The sequence below is a fragment of the Streptopelia decaocto genome (genome assembly GCF_964273445.1).
Source record: "Streptopelia decaocto genome assembly, chromosome: 6".
Taxonomy (NCBI): Eukaryota; Metazoa; Chordata; class Aves; order Columbiformes; family Columbidae; genus Streptopelia; species Streptopelia decaocto.
This window is the reverse complement of record NC_138660.1, coordinates 43884250-43907378: the sequence shown is the minus strand read 5'-3', so window position 1 is coordinate 43907378 and position 23129 is coordinate 43884250. Positions and strand designations below refer to the sequence as shown.

Below are 23129 nucleotides of genomic sequence, written 5' to 3'. Positions count from 1 at the left end.
GACCCCTTGATTTTGCATTGAAGGCGTGCAGAGTCACCTGGGGTCAGTAAATAAGACGGATCGACCTTCTTCACAAAGGATGGTGGTTCTAAAAATGGGAAGAAAGGAAGGGGGGAGGAAAAGGGGAGGGAACAGGGAAAGGAAAGGAGAAAAAGGAAAGAAGGATGAAATACAAAGCTTTGAAAGACTGGTTTCTAGTGCAAGAACAAAACATGACTTCAGAAAAGATAGCATATTCTTTGCTGAACTGCAGTTCTTGTGGTTTCTCTTGCCCTCTCTGTCCACCTCTCTCCTGCATGCAGGAGTAATTCTTGGATCTGGCTGGTGAAAGAGACACTGAAGCAACACACACCACACTGGAAGGCAGCAGGGGAAATGAGCAAGAGGTGAATGGACCTGATGGCGGGTCTGAGAAGAGTTCAAAGCATGATTTCAGCCCAAATAAGTCTTTTGCCTGCAACAGAAGAAATGGGGAACCAAAGAAGAGCAAAGGTAAAGGGGTGTAGGACTATCTTACCTCTGACTGTGACGCTGGCGGAAGAGGAGCTGCTTCCTGCCTCATTTGAGGCAGTGCATACATAATGGCCTGAATCCTTGAGCTTAGCCAGAGGAATCTCAAGTGAGGCTATTTTGTCTTCAAAATAAATCTTATAATCCTTGCCTGGAGGGATTCTGTTTCCATCTTTTGTCCATTCTACTTTTACTTTCCTGTCTTCATCTACCTGACATTCAAGACGTATTTTTTTATTGACTGCTGACTGGACTGACTGCAAAGCTTTAATGAAGTGGGGCTTGTCTATAATGACCACTTCAGCCTGGCAAATGTCAGCCCCAAATTTATTGGAAGCTTTGCAAGTGTAAACTCCTCTGTCACTGGTAGTAAGAAGCGAAATTTCTAACACATATTTATTTTCCACTTTGGAGATCTTGTGGTGGTCTGAAGGTGAAATAGTTGTGCCATCTTTCTGCCAGACGACGTCGATGACTGGAGTGCCCGAAACAGTACACAGGAACTTGGCACTTTTGCCCACAAAAGTAGTGATAGATTCAGGTCTGGTAAGAAACGTTGGCGGAAATGCTTCTGCAAAACAAAGGGGTTCAATGTTATCCAGAGCTGAGGACCAGAGCTTATGCTCTTTCTCCACATTTGCCAGGGAAAGAGAGCAAGAGGGCCCAGTTTGTCACTGGAAACTCTTAAGCAAAAGAAGCCAGCAGTGAAGGAGATAAGAGGTGTTAAAGATGATGAACTTTGTCTTCTAGTTTTATACTTCTTGGGTTTGTATATTGCTCCAGAGCTTGAAAGCAGATTGAAGCTCTGGAGCAATGTACAAACTAAACAAAAATAAACCGAAAGCCAGAACCTCCTCCACAAAGACTGACAGGTTTGTGCACCATTCTATCAAGATGGACAAGTTTTCATGCATTTCACAGTTTCTGTATCTTTTGTTAGTCTCTGTCATTTGGCTTGTCACGAAACCCACACATAGACTCCTCCCACAAAGAGAAAAGTCAGAGTAAAAAAATCACACACTAAAAGCCCAAAAGATGGTGTGTTTTTTTAAAGAAAAAAAAAAAAAAAAAAAAAGAAAAAAAGAAAAAAAAAGGAAGAAAAAAGAAAGAAAAAGAAAAAAAGAAAAAAAGTAAAAAAGTAAAAGAACTGTATATCTTTCAGTAGACCAAAAAGTTCACAAATTGGAACAACTTTAAACCCTCTTTTGTTTGTTTAAAAAGATCTGTTTCCCCAATCGCACAGGCTCTGGCCACCACACACAGATGTTTAGGTACACATATCTGCATAACCTGCCTCACAAATATAGCTGCAGAATAAACACAGGGTGTTAGGATAATCACACAGTGATTATTACATCAAAGAAATCAGATTTAAAGTGTATGTTTTCTTGTTGTCTGGAAGTTAAGTAAACCTTCAAGAATGCATTCACAAAGCAATCCTGTTCTCTTGATATTCTAGTTCCTCAGCTCTGTCTTTCTCCTTCTTTTCTTCCCTTGTGAAACCTAACACAGCATTCTCAAAAATTATTCTTTCTCTATGCCTGTGTCTGCCAGAATTATGTATGGATTATGTATAGCGATGCTAATCAAGAGCCCTACCATAAACACTTGTAAATACAGCAGTGAAAGCATTACAATATACCAAGGTATTTTATGGAGAAGGAGAAGTGCTTGGAAGTCTACACTTACCAGTTACTGTTAAAAGGGCTGTAGAGCTTACACTGCCGTGCTGGTTGGAAGCCTTACAGCTGTACTCTCCACAGTCAACAACCTGAGGCCTTGGGATCTCCAGCGTCGAGAGGTGGTTGGAGGAACGAATGGAGTATTTCTCCCCATCGTATATCTCTCGGCCAGCTCTGTACCACTGGAACCTGACATTGGGAGCAGTCTCTACCTCACAGGTAAACTTGGCCACATGATTTACAGCCACTTCCAGAGGCTCGAGCCTTCTCCTCAGGATCGGTGCAACTGAAATCAGAAGCAGAGAGTAACTCAAAGACCTGACTGGTGACATTCTGGAAAGTAAAAGTAAGGTGACTAAGTGAAGGAAAAAAAAAAAAAAAAAAAAAAAAAAAAAAAGAGGTGATTCACTTGCAATCCACACAAAGTGACTGTAAAAGAAAAAAATATCTGTAAAAAATGAAAGCAGTACCAGGGTCAGTGGACAAACAGCGTTACGGTGCATAACGACATCAGGAAACACAGTGACGATACTGGAAAAACAATGTGCAATAGCAATGCACAATAAGAATGCGATACAAACCACAGTATTCTGAAGATGTGAGAAATTATGGTGTGAGTGAGAAATTGTGCTGAAACTGTGCAATACCTCTAAAGAGTGAGTGTGCAGCAGTGAGAAAAATGTGAAGAGCAGGTCCCCTTCACAGGCAACAATGGGAGAATTAGTCCGGATTGAGGTACAGCTTGGCCTGAATGTGCTTGTGTGGTGAGAACAGGAAGCAATGAAGTTCCTGACCAAAGACCAGTGTGAGAGGTGAGAGACTTTGCAATGTGGTAAAAGGAGACCATAAATCCAGAGAGAAAGGGGGCTCTTTGATTACTGGTGTGATGGTATTAATACTATATCTGTATCCAAAGATACAGACACATAGTAGGGCAACTCCATTAGTACAGCAGTGCATTAGAAAGACCATTTTTTATCCCCATAATCCAACCTCTTTTAACAACTGTAAGTTTTGCTGCTGTTGCTCTTTTTCCACCTTCATTCAGCGCCTCACAGGTGTACTCTCCTTGGTGAATCTCCCCACACACTTGGCTTATTACTAGTGTGTATGTGTCCTGATCTTGCAAACACTTGAATTTGCCACCTGAAGACACCAGTTTATCCTCAAAATACCAATTCACCTCTCTAACATTTGTTATGACAGTCACCAGACTGACACTCTCTCCTTCCTCCACAACAGTGTCAGCCAGTTTGCTGCGTATGATGGGATAACTCCCTTTGCCCAGCTCAACCTCTAGCTTCCCAGCTCTAGTTTCCAGACCCTCTCTGCTCTCTTCCTCAAAGATTTCTTCCCTTTTCTCCTTCCTTTTCAGTATTTCTGTGGGTGTCTCAATGGGAACATCTGCAGAGGCTACATCAGCAGTGGCTGCACCTGCACCCACATCCTTGATTTGACCGTGCCCAGTCACAGCGTTGATTGTTTGTGCAGGCAAAGGCTGTTCCAGGGGTATTTCTGCCTCCATAGTCCTCTCAGCCTGCTGGGGCTCCAGTTCAGAGCTTTCATCACTGGATATTCCTGGCAATGCTTTGGATTCTTCATCTGTCAAGAGATGTTTTTCTTCACAAATAAGAGAATAGAAAGCCTCCTTCAAGACTGTTTTCTGGTCAGCTGTCTGAATGCTGCCTTCTCCCAATGAGATTGTGATTTCTACGGGACTATGTCCTTCTGTGGTCACAACATAGGTGCACAGGGTGTGTTTATGTTCCTTGGTGATGTTTATTGTCTGTACTTCAACGTTTTCTTTATCAGCCAACCATTCTGAAAACAAGATGTTTTGCTCACTTATGACTGCAGCTTTCAGTGCATTTCTAATTTGAGACTTTATGTCTAAATGGCAGCTCTGGGGAACCTGAGTGGTGAGCTGGTTCTCTTTGTTGAGGACTTGGCTTGGCTGGAGCTGGTGAGTGTGCACAGTTTCATGGGGTTGTTTCTCTGGCCTTGGACGCTGCTTAAGTGGGCCAGCAAGATTGATAGCCTCCTCCAGAAGCTGGTTTTCTTCTAGCAGCAAGGGTAATCTCACAGTTTGTCCCTCATGGATTCTTGCAGCAAAATCTTCCTCTGCTGCTTCCAGGGAAGAAAAGTTCTCCAGGGCAACAGCTTGACCCCCAGTGAAGGCCAATTCAGAGAGAAATCTGGGTTCAGCCTTCAGCTCACCTTGCATTGCCTGGAAGCCCTCAGGGACCTGCATGTGGTCACCATCCATGGTATGGCTCTCTGTTGTGCTTGACACCTGTAAAAGGACTTGGGAAGTCTCTGTCTTCAGAGCAGCCATTTGCTCTGCTGCCTTGGCAATGACTTGCTCTTTGGGCAAGAGTATCTGTGCAGCTACAGTCCCAAGGCAGTGTGGCAGCTGTGTCTCCACCTCTGCTGCAGGCACCACACCCTGGGGGCTATCAGGGAGGGGCTGCAGTGGCTCTGCCAGAAGCCTGCTGCTCTCTTGTGTTGTGGCCACCTGGGTAAGCATTTCCTCAGCACTCTGTGCAGCCTGGCAGGCCGGTGGCAGGCCAGGCAAGATGTCCTCCCTGGGCAGCACATGCTCCGCCTGGCTTGTCTGGAGCTGAAGGACAGCCAGGGGCTCCTTCATGACCTCAAGGCTGAGTGCTCCTTCCATGGCAGAAAGCTCACCAGCCTCCTCATAGGAGACGGGACTTTGGTCCTCTGCCACCGCAGAGTGCTGCAAGGCTGGGCTCTGTCGGCACACAGCATGCTCCTCAGGGAGCACAAAGAGCTCAGCAGAGCATGTGGCCTCACCCAGGATGCTCACCGCCCTGCAGGTGTAGAGCCCAGTGTCCTCTTCCATGCACTCCTGCACTGTCAGGGAGCCTGAGCCATCAGGATGATGAGCCATAGAATGACGCACATCGGAGAAGAGCTGCTCATTCCCCTTGAACCACTGCACATCAGGGCATGGCTCCCCAGCCACAGTGTACTCAAAGACTGCGGTGAAGCCCAGTGGGCACTGCACACTCTCCGGCTCTCTGACAAAGCACGGGACTCCTGGTATCCTCTGCCGTATGTGGAGGTGGGCACTGCACGTAGTCTCACCATGTACATTGCTGGCCACGCAGGTATACTCACCCTCATTCTGCTCATCTGCATATGGGAGGATGAGGCTGTGCTCATTGCCATCGAACACTAACTTACAGTCCATGGATGGCATTAGCTTCACACTGTTGAAAAACCACTGGACTTTGGGTGTGGGGCTGCCAATAACAGTAACAGAGAGCCTAGCTACATCTCCCTGACAGACTTCCACATTTGAGACCTGTTTGCGGAAAACAGGGGCTTTGCCCTGCTCCTCCATTTTCATCTTTGCTTTGCTGGAATAAACTGGTTTCTCAGGCTCAAATTCAAGTGTTTTCTCTCTATCAGGCAACTGAAGGCCGCTGCTGTAGCCTTCACTTCTTCCTTCCTCAGAAGACACAATAAGAGAGCTATGGATGTCTGTATGGAAAAAAAATGTTTAGTTTTATTAGAATGTTTAAGAGAACCCCTGTAGATAGCAATAAACAGTGCAACCATTTTTGTATATCTGGAGGCTTTCTCAATACTGTACAGCAATTACAATGAACAGTAGGTCCTCTTGCTGTCAAATACACACCCGCCAAAACCAGCAAGACATGCTGTGCTGTCAGTTTACTTACAAGTTTCCCATCTGGGTCAATATGGGTGTCTCTTCAAACCTGACACCACAGCATGGGTTAGGCATATCCCCAGGGTGTAAAGTGCAACTAACAGTCAAGCAGCATTGGTGTATTTCACAAATATAATTAAAGTGGTATGTGCCATACATATTTGTATGTATACTCATACAAATAAGTACAGCAGAGCAGTGCCAAGACTATATTTTAATTCAAAACACCAAGAAAAAGCAGATTACCAGAATAATAACACAAACTTTTCAGCACACAACATTTCATCTGGTGCAGTTAGTTCATCTCTTTCAACTTTATCTTTTGTCTAACACACTAAAACATTACCTCTCCCTTACCAGCTTTGTCCTGTTTTTGTCATTAGACCCTCATGCTTACAATACCATTATTACTAAAATCACAAGTTTGCACCTTTGATTTAACACCACTGATTTAAATCTCTGCTTTAAACTCAGCTCTATCACAATGTTGCACATTAAAACTCCCACAATACCAGAGAAAAAGAAGACAGAGCACTTTAAGGTTTCTCTTTTTTTGTCTTTGTGAATTTAGACATTTACATGTTGAACCACCTTGTTCTAATGGCTTAAAAACAAAAGACATCAAGAACATGTCATTCTCTGCAGACGATTGACATTAGTAACATCAATGAAATCTGAGAATTTCCAGGAATGGAACAAACTATCAATGAAAAATATGGCACAAAGAAAACTTCTGGAAATCATATCCTGTTTTCCTCACCGAGTCAAGATTGCTCAGTTAAGGCCCACAGTATTTGATGTTGCAAAGACACAAGAGCTGTTAAATAAGAATAAAATAAATATAAGTGGACAGATGTATCCAGGCTCTCTAATGGTGAACCTTGATAAGTTTCTCAATTATAGTGTCTTAAATTCCAGAACTTATTGTGAGATAACATTTTTTGCTGCACTCTAGTAACAACTATAAAGAAGAACAGAATATTCCACACCCAATTCTTTCTCATGGGTTTTAGCAATCATTAATCTTGCCATAAACACCATAATACACACAACATAGCACAGTGCATACAGTGATTAACTGCTGAGAAGAGATGCTTAGGAAAAAAAAAATTACACCAGTCCTTCAGTATTACCTACCAGCCTTGTTAAAAACAGGAGGGCAGTTTCGCAGAAATACAATGTGCTAGTGAAGTTGATAACTAGTGACAGAATTGGGCCCAATAAAATACAAAAATTGCAGAATGTAATCTACATTAAAACAAGAGAATGCTTTATATACAGGAGTGCAGCAAAAACTAATGCACTTGCGTGTGTTCCTGGATATTTATGACAGAAAACATATGCTGATACTTTTTCATATTTTAGCTATGTTTGTGAAATGAATTAAGTACAAGAAGCGACAGATTTAAATAATTTACATATTTATTTGACAAATTAACCATACATGTTAACATCCAATACAGATCAGTGACAAACAAACATGCTTCATTGTTTTTTAAAGATATTTGGTTTGTAGAAATGAAGACATTAACCCTGAAAATAAAATTGTGAGTTTTGTAATTCCTATGAAAGCACAAAATTTTGAAGAGAGATGGTCAATCATGGCTCTTTTTTATACCAGGTGCCACAGAGTATGTTTATTCAAAACTAGGATTACTCCAGATTTTATCATTGTAGCTTAGGTGAGACTTTGTCTCTCCATGAGCACATGATAGTGCTCCTTACTAATGTATGAAACTTAAAACAAGACTTTTAAACTCACATAAACCACAAACACTACACAGATAGAGATGAAGATGCTTGGCCATATATTTCAGACATGAACATGAACTTGGACCTGTTTGGCTCACGGCCTGTTTCTACTAAAAATTTGGGTTAATTTATGTGCAAATGAAACACACATCGTAATTGCTTAGGACGTAACCAAAGGGCCTCTGACGTCTTTGGCTTTGGACCTGAAAGACCCCTCATGTCACAGCTGACATATAGCATGAGACAGTTGTTGCCAACTTCCGTAGGGACCTCTGCTGTCTCATGAGTCAGTCAGTGCTACACACCTACCCAAGGAATGGATTAAGGACACATCATGAAGCAGTTCTTTCCCATCATGATGTTGGGTCAGACACTCAAGCTTCTCTTTCCTACCACCATTACCTATAAGAATTCACAATTATCTCTGCTTTTTAACAACATACAAATCTTAAATATTTATCACAAGGTCATGACTAGGAAGAAACTGAAGTGACACACTGGTATTTGCCTAACCACTCCTGTCATTTTCCACATGTACTGGGTGATTAGAACTCGCCACTTCTGGCTTTAAGGTTATATTGGGCAACACAACTGGGCAAAGTGAACATTTTGATCAAAAATTACTATCCCAAGTGAGTGATGGGATAGTTGCAAAAGATTATTGTGGTTTTGAGGCATACTGACCTCAGTGTGAAGACACGTCAAACTCAGAAATAAGAACATACATGAACATAACAATATACTGTAGGAAAAGTTCTGTTATGCTTAAAAACATCATGCTCCTTGAAGCAGTTTGCAAGGCAACTGACAGTAATTTGTAAATAACTAGAAAAACCTCATGAATCAAAGTTAAAATAATTTTGCTTGGGGTTGTTGAACTCAAGGTTTCACCTTGACATACAGGGAACTGGAAACCTGGCATATACTTTAGAGTTATTTAACTTCCGATAAACATTAATTGATAACTTTCATATTTTTAGAATATTTTCTAAATTAATTTATCATTGTTTATGTAAGATAGATTTAGTTCTGATTTAATTATGTCAGCTTCTGCTGACTGCTCCTCCTAAATATGAGCGTTATTTTAAATAAAAAAATATATACTCACATTGAGAACATTAATGTAAAAATCTCTTCCGCTGAGAAAATGCCACAGATAACAATTCTATTTATTTCTCGTCATCTTGACACATAGCACACCTAACTGTTACTGATTTTAAAAAAAGAAAACCTAGAGATTTACCTTCTAATGTGACACAAGAATACTGCATAAAAATCTTTCACTTTTTTTTCTACTACATATTTTTTATGAATGACACTGGAAAATGGGGACAACCAAAATTATTTTAATGAATTTACAGTTACATAATTGATTTATTATGCTCCCTTCTCCTTTCCCTTTAACTTCTAAAGATACAGTACAAAATGTTTTCATGTTTATTACTTGGTAATAGAGAAAAAAATCCTGTCCAGTCTCTACTAATGCAAAACTTCCATTTTCTTCCATTTCTGTTGCTTTTCTTTGCAACAGTGTAATTCCTTTGACTTAAAGAAAAAGTCATTTAATTCCAGTAATCATTAGAATGAGGCCCATGGATGTAAGAATTTTGCAGTGATAGAAACTGTAAACACAGGATTTGAATCAATGAGACTCACATGTTCTGACACAACATTGTGAGAAGAGGAAATACCAATTAAAGGAGTTCTTTCACAGAACTATCTCCAAACTAAACAGCAAGCTTAAGTTAGTACTCCATAACGTTAGGTTACAAGGAAAACATGGTTTCTACATTTTCAGGTGATTTCTAGCCTACATAAACCAGTAACAACTGCACTGTTACAGACACACAGGAATATGTACACTATATGAAAATATTAGTCCTACATAAATTAGTGTCAATTAAAATATCTTTACAAGAATGAGTAAGGAGTTTGGAAGGAGCCTGAAATATACCTCAGTGCAGAAAGTATGCACAAAACCTATGCACAGATTAAATATCACTTAAATTCCCCAACGAAGGCAAGTTTAAGTGAGATAAAACCATGCCCACATTGAGTGGTTTTCATCCCTAAAGAGACGAAAAACAATGCCCCTAAATGAGTGCTGCATTTTTACCTGCAGTGAACAACAGCATAAAAACATTTTGTGTTTCAAAAGAGACTCCAAAATAAATTATGGAAATTTAGTATAACGTCAAGACAGCACAAGTCTCGGCAGTTCCTGCTCTGTTAGTAGCTACACATTTGTACTGCCCACTGTCACTTTGCATCAAGTTTTCAATAGTAAGGTTATGCGAGCCCCCCTGTTCTTCCTGCACACAGTACCTGTCCCCTTCCAGCAACACCCCATCCTTGTACCAGCGGACATTGGGGTGAGGGGAACCAGTCACAAGACACTGAAAGCACACTGAGGCACCTACAAATGTACTATAGTCAGAAATGAGCCTCAGAAATTTAGGAGGGGCTTCTGTGAGCTGGAACTCAAAGCTGCAGCTCTCTGAGTTCTCAGCCCTGAACTCAGCCCGTTCCTCTTGGGATGGCTCCGCAAACACATCAGAACTAACATTGACACACTTCTCTCCTTCCACGTCTTGCTCTTGTTGAGTCACTGCAAACAGCCGGATCGCTTTCTCCGAGTCATCTACACACGGCTCAAACTCCAGCTCTATTTCTGACTGGTCACCCGGGCTCACAGTCTTAGTCAGAAGCAAATCACACTTCTGGGGCCTGTGCGGTTCACTGCCCATGACTGCCTCACTACTCGCCTTAGCACATGCTCCCTGCTCAGCCACAACTATGAGGGAGCCTTTGCACGTTGCTTCTCCCAGCCTATTGATTGCCCGACAGCGATAAACACCACCATCAGAAGGACCTACACTTTGGACCTTCAGACTGTGAAGTCCCTCCTTCTGACTCACAACATACTTCCCCGTGGCAGGTGTCACACACATGTCACCTCTGAACCACTGCACTACTGGGACAGGAGTACCTGTTACGACACACTCAAACATTGCCTCCGAGCCTTCTGTCACCTTGACATCTGCAAAGGGCACAGCAAAGCGGGGGGGCATTTCAGTTACTTGGAAATCAATTTTTACATCCTCATTCTCCTGTGCAGCCAAGCTTGCTGCTTGCTCCAACAAGGCAAGTGGAAGGACATCCAGAGAAACCACCATGCTCTTCTTATCTGGGCTAAACTCAGGACTAGTTATGATTTTGACCTGCTTCTCAAACTCCTTCACCTCATTTTCATCCAGCTCCACTTCCAAGAGGATTTCTTGTGGTGAAGGTGACCTTGAAGACATGTTTTGCTCCAAGTCGAAGTGTATAACATGTTGGTGGGTGACAGGGGGTGGCAGTGCTAGTGATCGCCCATCTTCAGACAAAACTTCCACCTGTGCGACACTTTTAGCTTCCCCAACAATGTTCACTGCATGGCACAGGTACTGCCCTCCATCAGCTTTCTGGATGTTAGTGATCTCCAGCATGCATTTGCCCCCATCCTCTTCTATCTGCATTCTCTCATCCAGCTCCAACAGAGATTTATTATGATACCACTTCACCCCTGGCTTGGGCACACCCACCACCTCAACCACAAAGCTCAGTGTGCTGCCCTCATACAGCCTCCTCCCACTCAAGGCCTTGAGGAATGCAGGTGGCATCTCCCTGCCTGATGGCTCCAGGGCTTCACAGGGTGTCCTAAACACCTCAGCCTGTGGCTGGTCTGGAGCCTGCTGCCTTCTCTCATAGAAAGGGAGCATGGTCAGTGCATCCATGTACTCCCCAGTCGGTGTCCGGTATCGCTCTGGTGGTGTGCTGTCCCCTGATGCAGAGCAGGGTCGCTCGAAGGGTGTGAAGTAGTACTCCAAGGGTGTGTTGCACTTTGAACCCTCAGAGGGTGTGGAGTAGTGCTCAGGTGGCGTGTCATACACTGAGCCCTCAGATGGTGTGGAGTAGCGCTCGGGTGGTGTGTTGTACTCTGAGCCCTCAGAAGGCGTGGAGAAGCGCTCAGGTGGCGTCTTGTACCCTGAGCCCTCAGAAGGTGTGGAGAAGCGTTCGGGTGGTGTGCTGTATCCTGAACCCTCAGAAGGTGTGGAGAAGCGCTCAGGTGGTGTCTTGTACCCTGAACCCTCAGAAGGTGTGGAGAAGTGCTCGGGTGGTGTGCTGTACTCTGAGCCCTCAGACGGTGTGGAGTAGCGCTCAGGTGTGCTGAGTGGTGTGTGGTAGGATGCTGATGAAGCAGTTTCAAAGATCTCCACCGAGGAGGGAGGTGTGTAGAAGCGGTCTGAATCAGGTGACTCCTCTCCACTCCTGCTCTCCAGCTCTATAGACATTTCTGACTCTGGAGAGAGGGGCCGGGCAAACTCCTGCTGGTTGTTGTAATAGTCATAAACCATACTGAAGGTAACCTCCTCCACTTCCAGTAAAGTGATGGTTTCTCGCTGCTCCTTCTGAACTGTCCCTTTGAGATCTGGAGTTTCTTGCATCCCCGTTGACCTTAAATACTTGGCCAGAGACAAGTCAGGCTTCAGCTCTGAGGCTTGAACAGCACTGGGCTCCAGACCAGCAGAAGTATCTTCCCACAGTCCTTCTTCATCCAGGCTATTCTCAGAGGCTTCCTCAGTTTGAGTCCTCTTATTTCCCCAAGACTCCTTCCTTTGCTCCTTCTGCGCCACAGGATCATCCCTTATTAAACCAAGTAAGAGTTGCCCAAAAGAGAAGCCCTTGGTAGTGTTTGGTTCCTGTTGGCTGTCCCTGAGCATCTCCTCAGGGGAACCTGTTCTTTCTGTCTCACATATGGAGCTGCTCATTCCTGTCTCAAAGACCTTTTCTATCCCAGAACCTTCTTCCTCCTCAGCCTGATGCCCAGCTTGGGGTTTCTTTTCACATGCAGCTTTTTTCAAGTCGATGATGAAGCTGTCACTCTGGGAGTCTGTGGTCTCCAGTCGTTCCCCACTCTCCCACACATGTGTTTCCTGCACTCCTCTTTGGAAATCTGCTGTGTTCTCCACCAGAAATGTATTAATTTGTCCCTCAAGTGAATCATCTCCACAGACACTGACCTCTGACTCACAAATTTCTTTAGCAGAAGATCTCTCTTCAGCAGATATCATGATGCTGCCAAGGTCTCCAGAAGAGATTTGCAAATCAGCCCTTCTGATTTCTCTTGACAGTGCCTCTTCCTGGGCATTGACCTTCTCCTGCTGCATCCTGTAGCTCTGACGCAGTTCCTCACTCAGAGACATCTCTTCCACAAGCACGTTATGTTGATGCACAGGGGAGATGAGCCCAGTTACTCCTACCTCCACACTCTCCAGACCTGTGTTGGTTTGTGCCTGTTCTGTGTCCACAGTATCTGCAGCTGGAAAAGGCTCCACAAAGTTCTTCAGATCACATGGGATACTGGCCTCATCAGTCTCTTCTAGGTGAACCACAACTTCCTCAGTAAAATCCTGACCTGTGTTTTCTGTGTCAGGAGGAGTGAGGATTAGATCCAAAGAGTTGCCTGCATCAGACTCCATTTCTTGCAGCATTTGTCTATCATGGTGCATTTCCAAGTGAGAGGCATCCCCAACATCAATTATTTCTTCTTTACAAAGATGATAATCAACCTCAATGTCCTGTTTAATATCAACTGATCTCTCTTGCTCCTTGGTCTGTTCCTCCTGTTGCTCTTCTGTACGGAAGTCAGAAAAGCCAAATTGCTCCTTTGTGGGTGTACTTGCAATGTTGTCCTGCAGGTGGGACACACTTGGCTCTTCTACAAGAGGCACATGAGGAGATACTGCCTCACAGGCAGTGGCATCGCTCTCCTCCATGTAAACGTCACTCCTCTCTTGCACCACAGGTGATACAGGAATGAAAAATTGTGAATCCTCACACTCCCTTGCAAGAGCAAACTGCTCAGAGGCATGTGTTTGCTCTTTCACTTCCATAAATGGTGACTTAAGGATGTCCCAGGAGACAGTACCTGTATGTGGCACCACCTTGTCTCCTTCAGCCTCCAGTTCCTCTGAAAATCGACCTGAGTACTTGGCCCCCTGTTCATGCTCTTCCCTGGCCATACTGGGTTGCAGCTCAGTGGTGTCAATTTCAAAGCTGTGCTCCTCAGAGACAGCTTTTCTCCTGTTCTGCCTCATCTCAGAAATATCATCTGTATCCTTCATGCTTTCCTCTGTATAAGCTGTTTCTTGCCTTGAATAAACTTCCATGATATCCAGCTCCATTTTTTCCTCCATCTTGCTTTCCCCGAAGTGAGTTTTCTCACACTCCTCTTTTAACTCTTCACCAGGAGATGGAGACAGCCTCAGGGACCAGGGTAGGTGGGCTTCCTCTTCTGTAGAGAACGTGATCTGTTCCATTTCATCCTTCCCAAGCATGCTAGGGCCTTGGAGATCCAGAACATAGTCCATAGCAGGCAGTTCCTCAATGCCTTCATCCTTGCTGTACAACCTGGGTGGACTAGGCTCCACTGTCAGCTCAGAGGCAGTCTGTGCTGTTCCAGCCACATTCTTAGCCACACAACAATACAGCCCAGCATCCGTGACAGAGACCCCTTGGATGTGCAAGCGGTATGTGCCACTCTTGCCTTCCTCAAACCTCAGCCTCTCACTGGCAGAAAGGCTCTGGCCATTCACAGACCATACCACCGTTGGTGGGGGCTTCCCAGACACAGCACACTCCAACACCACTGCCTCCCCTTCATGGCAATGAATGTGTGCTGGGCCTTCTGCCACAATTTGGGGTGGCTCATTTCCCACATCAAATGAAAACTTGAACTTGTGCTTTACGGCAGGAGCAGCCTGGTCTGGAGAAGGACGTGTGAGGGTCTCCCTCATCTCTGTGTCTTGCTCTGGTGTTGGACTGGGGGCAGTGATCTTGATTTCCACAGGCAGCGACAGCAACTCTGAGTGCGTAACTGCACTTGGCAGTCCCTGCTCTGCTGCAAAGGCCAGGCTGACTTCTTCTTCTTCCTCTTCCTCCACCTTCTCCTCCTCCTCCACCTTCTCCTCCTCCTCCACCTTCTCCTCCTTCTCCACCCTCTCCTCTTTTTCCTCCTCCACCTTCTCTTCCTCTTCCAGCTTCTCCTCCTCTTCCTCATCCACCCTCTCTTCCTGTTCCTCTGCCACCTTTTCTTCCTCTTTCTTTTCCTCCTCTTCCTCTTTCTTCCCTTCCTCTTCCTCCTCCTCCTTCTTCATGGCCCCATAGGCTGGCATCCATGGCTTCACATGAAGTGCAGCTGAGGTGCTGACTGTTCCCAGTGGGTTGAAGATCACACAGGTGACGGTACCACCATGTTCTGGGAGCAGGGATGGGAAGGTCAGTATAGAGCAGCACCCTGTGGTGTGAACAGCAGTGCCCTGGATGCGCCCCACGGGCTTGCCGTTGTTGTACCAAGTGACCGTGGGCTGTGGGCGGCCATGGAAGAGGCAGGAGAATGTGCACTTTTGCCCCTCAACAGCCTTCTGGGGCTTAACCTCCTGGACAAAGAGGGGTGGGCAAGGATCTAGGAGCCCACCTGGCATCTGCTGTCTCACCCCTGCAGCCCTGGGCCTGCGGTACCCTTTCACTACCTGCACTGTGAGGGGCTTTGAGCCACCCATTGTGGCAGCCACCTGAGGTGGGCTGGGCTTCCTGGGAAAGCCCTGCTGGGGCATGGACAGGAGGGATTCCTGCTTCTTTTTCAGTGCTGCCCTCTTTGCCTCCCGCAGCCGCTGCAGCTTCCAACGGATCTCCTCATCCAGGAGCTCCTCAGCATTCACCACTGTGCCACTGTGCTCCCTACCATGCACTTGCCCTGGACGATGAGGCCCCACCAGCGGCAGCCTCTGGAAACAGATGGTTCGTACCATGCCCCGGGCTGGGGAGAGGTCCCCAAGCAACTGCTCAGCTTCGTGCCCCTTGTCGAAGGGCGAGCCCGTGCAGCGGAGCACCACTCTCAGCCGCTCCTCCCGCCGCTGCTGCAGCAGGTGCTCCCAGCTGTCCCGCTTCCACTCTGTTTTCCCTGCGAAACCCAAACGCTGCTGCTCCCTGCTGCGTGCCACCAGCAGCGAGGCAGTGGACTCAGCCGAGCCCTCACTGTTAATGGCAAACACCCTGTAGCTGCCGGCGTCATGTTCCCGCACGTCCCGCACCTCCAGGCTGGCATGGTGCATGTGCTCCTCGCTCTCCGTGCGGATCACCTTGCGGCAGTCCTGGCGCACCGGCCGGTTATTGTGAAACCAGGACATGTGGGGTGCTGGGCATGCCACCAGCTTGCACTGGAAGAGTGCGGGGTCCCCCTCCAAAACAGACCTACACTTGAGGCCCTGCGTGAAGGTGGGTTTACAGTTCTGGGGGCAAGCCAGCACCGCCACTGTGCCAGGTCCCTCGAGGTTCGCCTTGCTGTGTGGCTCTGCAAGAGAAAAAGACTGGGTTACAACACACCAAACTCTGCCTGCCATATGAAAATAATGAAATAGCAATATATTGAAATAAAAAATGGGCATGCAACCGATTTCATCACACACCCAGGAAAAAAAAGTAATTCACTCACCATATTTGTTCGAATAAACGCAACGCCTTGCTCTGTTTTAAAGATTGACACGAAAATCGTTCGTTGTCTGTTCTTTCTTCAGACTGTTGAAATTTCTTCTTCAACAAGCAAAAATGAATTTCAAAATAACACGTTCTTCTGCGTGTATGTTTTTGCTGCCTGGAAAAGCTGCGCGTCTTTGGGTGGCAAAGAAGAAACTCTTACCTGACTTGCAGACAGTAGAATAAACGCCCTTTCTGACCCTTCTGTTTGTAGATTAAATGTTCAAACAATTGAGAAAAAATATTTTGAAAGATATTAAAAAAAAGTAAGTAATTAGCTAACACGAAATGAGAAGGCGTTTATTCGAACTAATACAGCCACTAACTTTACAGTGTTATGCACAGGGAAAAAGCAAGCAACATGAACCACATATGCTATCTGCAAGCCAGGGTAAGAGATGTATAATGATGAATTAATGTATGTAAAAAAAATGCAAGGAATCAATGGGAATGTACAGCTTTCACGTATCCTAAACAACAAATGTTTTCTGGTATACTTTATCCATCCAATAGTGTCCACTGAACTGATTAATGTTAGGTTGCTAACTTGTTTGAAAACAGTGAGTAAGATTTGTGTAACTTCCTTCTGAAGTAAACTATTCCATGCATTCAAAAGGAAATTGAACAAATAAAAGCTCTGTGAACAGCTGCAAAGCATGAAGTAAAAGTTAAGAATATTGCTGCAAAATTATAAATTTGAAGTTTTAAACATATTTTAAAACTTAAATAACCTTATAATGCAGGTAACCCTTTGCATATCAAAACAAACATGCAACATGTTCCAATATGCTTTAAAGTGTGTCTTTCTTTCCCCATCAGACACTATGTGTAAGCAGATAAAAGCTTTTCACAATGTTATTAATTACTGGTACTAATTATTCAGTGTAACATCATTGGTGACGGTACCTTTCACTTCCATTTCAATCTCTTCCTCAAGCTTCTCATGAATAATTTTTTCAGGAGCTAGAATAAAAAGACAAATACTTTTAAGCTACAGTAGCTATATATGTCAATCAACAGTTTATGTAGTAAAAATATCCAATCTCTTGCAAATATACGGAAATTCATACATACACACACATAAATGCATGCCAAACAATTCAAACACTTGACAAATTTTGAGAACAGAGTAATAAAATGTTTTCAAACTTGTTTGCAATGTACAGTTTCCTATAAGATCTGCTTTCTTTTTTGCAGGGTGGGGGAGTTTCTAATGTAACATGCCTTTATCATGCCTTAAATCCCTGAAGAGAACATTCAACAATCCACAGACTAATGAGATGCTTCTTGTTCTTTATCATCTCCCAGGGAATGAACGTACTGGAATGCAATGATGCTATGCATGAGGAATTGACACTTGGAAGGAACATGCAGTTGCCAACCTGTCACTCTCAGATGAGTGCTGCACTCGGCTTGTCCTGCAGGATTAACTATTCTGCACTTGTATATACCCTTCTGGTTCTGACCAACTTTGAACAATCTTAAACTGCACAGTGGACCATCATGTTTTAAGGAACACATTGCAGACTCCTCAACTATTAGCTGATTGCACAGCCAGACCACACAAGGTGTAGGCACACCCTTCATTATGCAAAAGAGTAATGCATCATCTCCTTCTTTTACAGTGGTTTCTGAAGGCAGAGTTTCAAGAAACTCTGGTGCTTTGGCATCAGTTTCAGTAATGTCTTCACATGGCACTACATCAGGATAGTAGACTCTGTTCCTTTGCTTCTCAGTTTCATATGGTCTTTGGGATGTAGATATAAATAAGCTTGAGGTTTTCTTGGAAGATTCTTGCTTAACTTCAGATTGGTTAAACTGAATATCTTTGGCTGCTTTAAAGCTTTTAGTATCTGATTCAAGGGTAACTTTTGTTACTGCTTTGGCTTGTGCTTCTTTTGCTAGGTAAGAATAAAGTTAGGAAAAGGATTAGAACAGATATTTTGCAGGAATAAAAAATATCCTTATAATATGGGGGGGGGGGGCGGGGGAAGAAAACAATAATTAGTACTGAAAGAATGTCCAGCACTTCAGTGCTACAACAACACTATTAAATGTGAGTGCTTACACATTTAAGAGCTCTGTTCCTGCTGGCTTAATTCTATGTACCAGTTAAGCCTATTGGACTTTCCTGGGACCAAGACATGGTCTGTAATGCCTAATACATCTTTAAATTGAGAGCCTCAATTTAGAAAGTAGCAGCAGAAGATTATGGTAAGTGCTTTGAACAGCTCATATACTGCAGTTTCTTTCTTCACTCTTAAGAACCAAATCGATAGGGTAAATGGCTTCCTCATTATTCATTTTAGTTTTCTGCTCTTTTGAGCTCAGCAGAAATACTATCACCTGTCCAGTGCGGTGATAATACATTTTTAGGTCTTCACTAGAGGTAACACTACTAACATTTTAATATGCTGATGTGAGGAAAAGTGGCAGGAGTCTTAGCAAAAATAAATACTTATATCTCAGGGAGAGTGAAGGGTAGAAGACAATTAATTAGTTCAGTAATACAATACTTGCACTCATTAACCCTTTTAAATAAATTGAGCTATATTGTTAACTTTGGAATTGGAACCTTGGATTTACTGGAAACAAGTTGGAGCCATAATATTTGAAAGACCAGGTATCTAGTTCAATATTGCTTATCTGACATTCTTATCTTCCTTACACTCCAGCTTCAGGAATTCTCAAATTGTAAAAATTCCTTCCAACCTGTTTTGCTTTACATGTCACTGCATATCGTGAAGGATATGAGGAGAAAAAGCCTCAGACAACTGTGACTTGATAGCAAGAGGCATGAAGTTACAATGCTATATTTCCAGTACTACATGCCACTTATGAATAGAGCTTTAAATGTGGAGGAAAAAACCCAAAGTGGAGCTTTCTCAATTAAATACTGATAATAAAGGAAATATGAGTGAGGTGCAGGCAGCGATAAAGAAGTTGAAAAAGGTAAGTCATAATGTTAAAAGTCAGATAACCACCTTTGACTGTTAGTATTGCAGCAGTTGTTGTCCCTCCATAATCATTATACACAGTACATCTGTACAGTCCTTGATCTGTCAGCTGGGCATTTAGGATTGTGAGCAGCAGGACATTTCCATTTTGTGATATCTTCAGTTTTTCAGACACTTCTATCCTTTCACCTTCATGAGTCCAAAGAAACTCAGAGAAAAATTCATTTTCTAAGCCACATACAAACTGAGCAGCGTCACCACATTTCACAGTTAGGTCTCTGAGCTGCAAGAGAATCTTTGGAGGGACACCTTTCATCTCCCGAGCAGTGGCCATAGAGATCCTGGTGCTCTGAGATGTTTGGGAAAGGATCGTTGTGTGCGTGGCTTCCATTTCTTCAACTGATGTGGCCTTCATAGTCAAACTTTTTGATACACTTTCAAAAACCTGCACACCCAATTCCTGTGATGGCTGTTGCACTGATTTAAATTCTTTTTGATAAGTTTTAATATTCTTCTTTGTGAGAGGAGCGACATGAAGTTGTGATATAGCCTGTGACCGGATAGACTCTTTTACATCTTTCCCAGAACTCTGCCTATCTAGGGCTTGCACTGTGTAATCAAGTAACAAAAATAACAACAACATTAGTGTCTAAAGTACTTCACTGGGCCATGTTCTGAACAAAATCAAACAGCATGGAAGATGAAAATGAATGACCTTCATTTGAAAACTCAGCATGCCAGATGCATTATGCCATTATGTTCTTGACACAAAGATTATCCATTCACATATATGAATGACAAGTGATGCCTAAAGTAGTCATGCAGTTGATACTTGTCTCTTTCACTAAAGTTGTCCATTTTAGTATTGGAAACTTATTATGGAATTTTTTAAGGAGGTATTTTCTTTTTTTGTTTTTCCCTACAGGATAGGGCAAAATACCCCAGTTGATACTATAAAGATCAGTTAATTACTTGTTTTAAAAATCTGAATACCTTCAGTAAAATTATTCCATTCTTTGACCTATACCAAGATACAAATTTGCAAATTTCCAAATGTTACAGCTTAAACAAAAGAAATGAGAACGGCTAGGTTACGGAGGGTAGGTACTACTAACAGTAGCTAGGAAAGAAGAGGTGTAAAACAAGGAAAGAAGATCATTAGTAACAGCATGAAAGTGTGATATACAACAAACTGCATCCCTTTGAAGTAAAAACGGGGCTTTACCTTCTGCAGTCACTGTAAGTGTAGCTGTGCAAGTTGTTTCTCCAGCACTATTTCTTGCCTTGCAAGAGTATTGGCCAGCATGCTCTAAGAAAGCATCTACTATTATCAGTATAGCTGTGCCTGTAGACTCATCAAAGTGGAAGACTAAGTCTTTTGTGGGCAACATGAGTTGTTGATTATGAAACCACTGGATTTTTGGTTTGGGCATGCCAGAGACTCTGGCTTGAAATCTGACTGACTCCCCACTGCATACCCTGCAGCTTGAAATAGGCTGGATAAAGGTGGGCCTTTGGCCAATAGCTTCCTCCTTAAGTGAAACAGATGAAGAAACATGCCAATGGGACTCTGATGTAACTTCTTCAACCTTTTTAAATCCTGAAAAGAAGCATGTCAACTTTTAATTTCTTACCCTACACTATAATAAATTTTCTCTCTCATTCAAGATTGTTTTTCTAACTTACAACTTAACAGCATGAATTATTCTAATTCATCATTTATAAAATCTGTTGCAAAAAGAAAACAAAATATTTATGGTTAAATAATATCAAGGACAATATAGCATTTAAATAGCAAATTCTCCAGACAATATTTCTGTTCTAAAACTTTGGTCAATGCTTCATCAATTCATATGAATGTAAACTGTTTCTTTGTAGCTGCTCAAGTTTAACACATTTTCGAACACTTTCAAAGTAATTCTTTTTATACAAAAACTCTTATCAGATTACCCTCACAGTCAAATCAAAGAATGTGTAAGCAAAGCACTTATATCAGAAATAAGGTTTCTACCATGTTTGGTGCATGACAGACTCTAAGACTGGAGAGAATGAAAACATGAGGTGCATGGAACATTGAAAAATTGTGGAATAAGTTTTCTGTGCATGACCTGTATTTTAGAGACATAAATGTATGTAAATGGTAGCAATTAATTGAGTTAAAAGACAAAAGGACAGACAACGACTCACATATAATTACCAGTGTATATTAAGATTAGTATTGGAACATGACTTAAACAAGACACCTTCTTTAATTGCACACTATACCTTCTAACTTCAAGGTAGCAGTGCTTGTCACTTGGCCTACAGAATTACTAGCCACAAAGGTATAGATTCCTTCATCCTCTGGATAAGCTTCAGCAATCTCCAGCTGGTAAGTGTCTTCAAACTGAGTCATTCTAAAAAATCGCGATGGCTTGATCTCTCTCTCTTTGCTGTACCAAGAGACTTTCAGATCTGCTCAAGCAACAGAAAGAAGAAAAAAAGTGTGTTCCTATATTAGACTAGTAAGTAAACACTATTGTTGTATTTATACCTATCAGAAGTCTTAATGTCAAGTTTAAATGTCTTGTGTTACTTTGGTAATGTATGATCAGTGGAAAGTGGGCTACATGCTGTTTTAAGTTTTGATTTTTGCATTGAAAACTGGGAAACTGGGAAAACTGATTCTAGTGCTGCTATATTCCTGAGTAAAAATAACTTTTCTTTTCCTCTCAATGTATACATTTAAAAATATTTTGCTACTACTAAAATCAGGGAAAGTGTCATTTTAAAAAAGTGACTGGTGAATATTCCATTACTATTCATACTCAAAGTCATTTATTGAAGTGAAGAAAGTTAGTTTTATTTGATTTTGTGTTAGCTTGGGAAGAATTATTTTAATTGTAGAATGATATTCTATGTAACTAAAACTAGCAAACTTATTTAAGGAAAATCTACACACAAAAGGTTACTCTGTGTTTTAAAATGCCACATTTTACTCACTGACATTTTTCCAACCTCAGCTAGCATTTGAAATGATGAGAAAATTCCAAAGACAAATTTTTTTGAAACAGACCTTATTTTTAGAAATACTTAATGTTGATGACAGTTTATAACTTCCATGCTCAATGACATCTTTGACAAATGACCTGCTTGACTGACAGTTGTCAGTGAACAACACTTTGCTCTGTGTGTGTATCGAATAACTGTACTTCCAGGGCAAGACTGATCTCAGCACATTTACTGTTTCATTTTTTCTGAGTTGAAGATGAAAAATTCTGAGAGATGAAAAGATGTACAGGATTTCTTTAAACCCACCTGTCCCTGTAACTCTGCACTGAAAACGAGCAGACTGTCCCTCAGAAGTAACAGCATCACGTAGTGGTACCATGACAGCAGGTGGATACACTGGCACTTCTAGCTCAGGAGAAACAACTTCTGGGACTAAAGGTTGAGAAAAAAAAAAAAAAAGTCATTTTTAAAGGTGAAGAGCACACACATGTTGACAATCTCATTTCATAACACATTGTTATGAGCACAGGAAACTCACTTTCTACTGAAAGAGAAGCTGAAGTTCTGGCAACTCCGTAGTCATTGTTTGCTTCACAAGTGTACACTGCTGCATCTTCAGGGAAAGTTTCAATCAGCAATAGAGTATATTCTTGTGCATCATGAAGAAATTTGCACTTGAAACCTGGAGAAAGCTGTTGATCATCTTTGTACCAGGAAATTTTGGGCTGGGGTTTGCCTGATATCATAGCACAGAACCGGGCAGGTTTGCCAGACTCCACAGTGGTTGGCTCTAGCTCCTGAATAATCTGGGGTGGCTCTGGAGCTGCAAATTGGGACAGGAAAATGGAAGGGGAGAAAGGAAAGAGAGAAATCTCATTATTGATATTTATCAAACATTCAAAAATGTTAGCAGGGAAATTTTATTTTTAAAATATTATTTCCAGTGTTGCATGTCCATGAAAG

At 42.7% G+C, this 23129-nt stretch overlaps 3 protein-coding genes across 8 annotated transcripts in view; all 3 read right to left on the bottom strand.

Annotated features, from left to right (window-relative positions):
- Positions 1-23129, bottom strand: part of LOC309441494 (titin-like) — a 242725-nt gene that overhangs the window by 185241 nt on the left and 34355 nt on the right. For all 6 annotated transcript variants that reach the window (XM_082056179.1, XM_082056180.1, XM_082056181.1 and 3 more), the window contains exons 41-46: positions 22705-22989; positions 22473-22598; positions 21441-21629; positions 17125-17181; positions 2200-2478; positions 518-1081 (exon numbers count right to left, since the gene is read on the bottom strand). In XM_082056179.1, coding sequence (XP_081912305.1) covers positions 518-1081; positions 2200-2478; positions 17125-17181; positions 21441-21629; positions 22473-22598; positions 22705-22989 — 1500 coding nt within the window. The remainder of the gene's footprint in view (positions 1-517; positions 1082-2199; positions 2479-17124; positions 17182-21440; positions 21630-22472; positions 22599-22704; positions 22990-23129) is intronic.
- On the bottom strand, positions 7300-16279 carry LOC309441495 (uncharacterized protein). The gene is made up of 2 exons (XM_082056185.1): positions 14682-16279; positions 7300-14645 (listed from the first exon to the last, which is right to left on the bottom strand). The coding sequence occupies exons 1-2, from the start codon at positions 16128-16130 to the stop codon at positions 9825-9827; spliced, it is 6270 nt and encodes a 2089-aa protein (XP_081912311.1). The 5' UTR covers positions 16131-16279; the 3' UTR covers positions 7300-9824.
- Positions 17210-19877, bottom strand: LOC309441496 (striated muscle-specific serine/threonine-protein kinase-like). Its single transcript, XM_082056186.1, has 2 exons — positions 19203-19877; positions 17210-18119 (listed from the first exon to the last, which is right to left on the bottom strand). The coding sequence occupies exons 1-2, from the start codon at positions 19816-19818 to the stop codon at positions 17491-17493; spliced, it is 1245 nt and encodes a 414-aa protein (XP_081912312.1). The 5' UTR covers positions 19819-19877; the 3' UTR covers positions 17210-17490.